Raw genomic sequence first — 3483 nt, 5'->3', positions numbered from 1 at the left:
AATTCAATAGATGCCACACAAACTCTTGTTAAATCCATTTACGTTTTATTGGTCAAAATTCACACATTTATAGTTCATGTCTCATTTTCTTTTTTATAAACTTTACTACGTCTGTAATAACATGTAGAGCATTATTGATTAACTAAATCAGCGGGACAACTATGACCTGGGCAAGATATTCACTTTGATGATAAATAACCAACATAAATCACATAGAAAATACTGATTCTAACTTTATTAATTCCTAGAACTATTTGTCTAGTACTCACCTCCATGTCCGAACAAGATGGATAAAAACAGCTAGAAATATGACATTAACTCATTGGATTCATATTAAAATCCCTCTACATCGCATTTTATTAAAACGTTCTGCAAGTAATTGAAACTTGATAAGCGTTGTTTGTGATGGTAATGCTGCAGACTGAGGTAGTATGCAGAAATTAAATTCTTGTAACACAATCTCGAACAATCCTAATGTAGGCGTTGAATAAGGCATTTATTATAAATTCTTGGCTTAGAAACACACCAATGATAGAGATCTTACCATAACTACCACGAAAATAACGTCTATTTCTAGATTGATGTTTGTAGCTCTTTTAATCTGATCAACTGAGGTGAACATATAAAGTTGAACTCCAAACTTTTACCTAATCCCTTATTGTATTCTCTCATCCTAACCTCTTGATCTAGATGAATACACAACATGTTTGATGCAGTCACACACACCATCATAGAGCAGAAGCAGATTAATGCATCCGTTATCCACAGAACTTTTCCTCAAGCTAGTTCAAGTACTTCTCAAATTCTATTAGAAACTAGCTCATGCCTGAATTTTGAAGCCCCAAAAGACTCAAACTTAGGCAAAGTTTGAAGTCTGTCATTAAGCCGAGCTAAATAACCCAAATACTCAGACTCTCAGCTCATTTGCACCTCTAAATGAAATTCTACACAGGCAGTAAGTAAAATCTAACATCTCTAAATCATGAATACCCAGTTAAAGTATTTAGGGTCAGTTGATTAAAATTGAACTCAACAAAGTATTCTGTTCCCATCTAAACAACCTTTCCTCTCCTCTTTCTCTCTTATGCAGAGTATGTACATACAAAAGACAAAAGAAGGAAAAAAGAAAAAGAAAAAAGGTAGACTAAGGATACATGGTCACTAACACAAGTCACTAAAATATCAATGTTGCAAAGAGACAACCCTGCAGCATCATTAAAAGTCACATTCCTTCATGGCCCAAAACATTAGACAATAAAAAAACATATCAACCCTGCAGGATGCAACATCTTTAAGGCAAAAATAGGCAAACAGGAAATTAAAAAAGGAAGCCCCAAATCAATGGAACAATATGCATTACCATCACAATTTCACAAACAAGAACATAAAAAAAATTACAAAATCTTGAACAAAACCTAACTTATTGTATCCCATTTTATTAGGAAGTTTTAATTCTTCAACTCTCGTATTAATCTAAAGCTCACCGGACTCAGAGCACTTTGAGCATATCTTCAGCTCCACTGAAGGTAAACTCGCCGCCCTCCTCCAAATTAAGCACCTTAACGACGCCGTCCTCGGCCAAAAGCGCGTACCTTCTTGACCTAATCCCCAACCCAACGGGTTTATCACTCAAATTCAACTCACAACCAATTGCTTTTGTGAACTCGCCATTCCCATCAGACAACAAGAGCACCTCATCTTTAATTCCAAGATTTTCCTTCCACGCCCTCATAACAAACGCATCGTTTACAGAAATGCAGGCGATGGTGTCCACGCCTTTGGCCTTAAGCTCAGCGGACTTTTCGACAAATCCCGGGAGGTGTTTTTGAGAGCAGGTTGGTGTGAAGGCGCCGGGGACGGCGAAAAGGATGGCCTTTTTGCCGGCGGTGAGGGAGGAGATGGTGGTGGTCTGGAGTTCCCCGGCCGGGTCGAAGTAAGACAGAGTGGCGTCCGGAAGTTTGTCACCGAGAGAAATGGCGGCGAAGATGGTTGGGTTTTTGGTGGAGAAAGAGAGAGTGAGAGGCTTAGAAAAGCGGCAGGGGAGGGAATGTTTGAGTGGGTGAGGGAGGAAAGAGACTGCTTTAGGAGGTAAGAGAGCGAGTTTGGTTGATGTGGTGGTGGCGACAGCGGTGGAGGAGAGCAATCGGGAGAAGGTGAGAGAGGAGGCCATTTGGGTTTGGGCGGAGGAAACAATGAGGGTTGTGCTTTGCTTCAGTTGGAAGGGTTAGTGTTGTGTGGGGAAATGAAGTTCGATTATTGTTGAGTTGGCTTGATATGTCTATGTTACGAGATTTTTGGGAGTGTTCTGGTAAGATTATGATGCCATGATATAATATGGTGTTTTAAATCTATGCCATACGATTTTGAACTTGGGCGTGAGTAGCTCATCTTTTACATTGTCTTTTTGGTAAATCATTTGATAAGTTTTAAGCATTTGTGTATCCGTTCGATATTGCTAGTAGTGTTTAACACCTAGGAAAATTTTCTAACACTTATTTTTCTCATTTTTTTTTTTTTTAAATATCATGTATGCCCATGCCCACGTTTTAATCCGGGGATAGTTTTAAAAGGAGTGATGCTATTGATCCCCACGTTTTACCTAATTAGATCCTGATTTATATTTTTTTTTCCCTTAATTACAATTTTATCTTCTATAAAAATTACCAAGTAAGACATAAAAAGTATTAGATAAAGATTGACTCACAATCCAATCTTACAAACTTTCTCTTACAATTTTGACGTAACAACTTGCAATTGGTCAGCTTGCAAATGAGCAAGCGGGACCATAATGAGTAAATGGAACCCATTTACGAGCTAACTAATTGCAAGTTGCCACATCGGGGTTATGAAAGAAAGTTTGTGAGATTTGGTTGTAAGTGTATTACTATCCAAAGTATTTTATGCACAACCTATCTACAATAAATCTTTTCCCATTAATTTAAAATTTTTATTTTATTTTATACATCATAAATCTGAAAAAATGTAGATGAAACAAGTTTAATGAATATTATATGTGTTGTTACGAAAATTTGTAACAACTTGTGATAGTCAATTGACTTTAAAGGAATTGAGTAGAATATGTGCGTGATTAATGAAAATCAATCAGTAATAAATTTATTCGAAAATAACAAAAAATAAAAGAAGATTTTTAAAGTTATTTGGCCAGTTCAAATCAAGCCTACATACACTTTTATGTTATTCAAGTATTTTTGTTGCCTTACAATAATGGTCTCTTCTATCAAGTTTTTCAAACGGCGACTAGAGTTACTACCGAAGATAAAATGAAGATAATGAAGATGAAACCAAGTTGTCGCCCACGTGAAAATGAAAAATTTAAGAGATGAAATGAAGAAATATATAAATGGAAGAGTGAAAAGCTGGGTTGAGGCTCAATAGAATGAAAATTTGGGGAAAACCGGTAAAAAAAATCGCATTTTAGGAAAGAAACCTAGGGGTATGAGTTGACCCAATTTTTCCCCAAAA

The 3483-nt window shown here is 36.5% G+C and overlaps 1 protein-coding gene across 1 annotated transcript; it reads right to left on the bottom strand.

Moving 5' to 3' along the window:
- Window positions 1-1212: 1212 nt before the first annotated feature.
- Window positions 1213-2236, bottom strand: LOC116129281 (peroxiredoxin-2E-2, chloroplastic-like). Its single transcript, XM_031415027.1, has one exon. It carries the CDS (start codon window positions 2168-2170, stop codon window positions 1490-1492), a length of 681 nt encoding a protein of 226 aa, XP_031270887.1. The 5' UTR covers window positions 2171-2236; the 3' UTR covers window positions 1213-1489.
- Window positions 2237-3483: the final 1247 nt, after the last annotated feature.

Source organism: Pistacia vera, unplaced genomic scaffold (genome assembly GCF_008641045.1).
Source record: "Pistacia vera cultivar Batoury unplaced genomic scaffold, PisVer_v2 Contig1059, whole genome shotgun sequence".
Classification (NCBI taxonomy): Eukaryota; Viridiplantae; Streptophyta; class Magnoliopsida; order Sapindales; family Anacardiaceae; genus Pistacia; species Pistacia vera.
This window is presented reverse-complemented; position numbering and strand designations above follow the sequence as displayed.

Coding starts and splice junctions, on each gene's coding strand:
- LOC116129281 (XM_031415027.1), bottom strand. CDS start 2,170: ATGGCCTCCTCTCTCACCTTCTCCCGATTGCTCTCCTCCACCGCTGTC.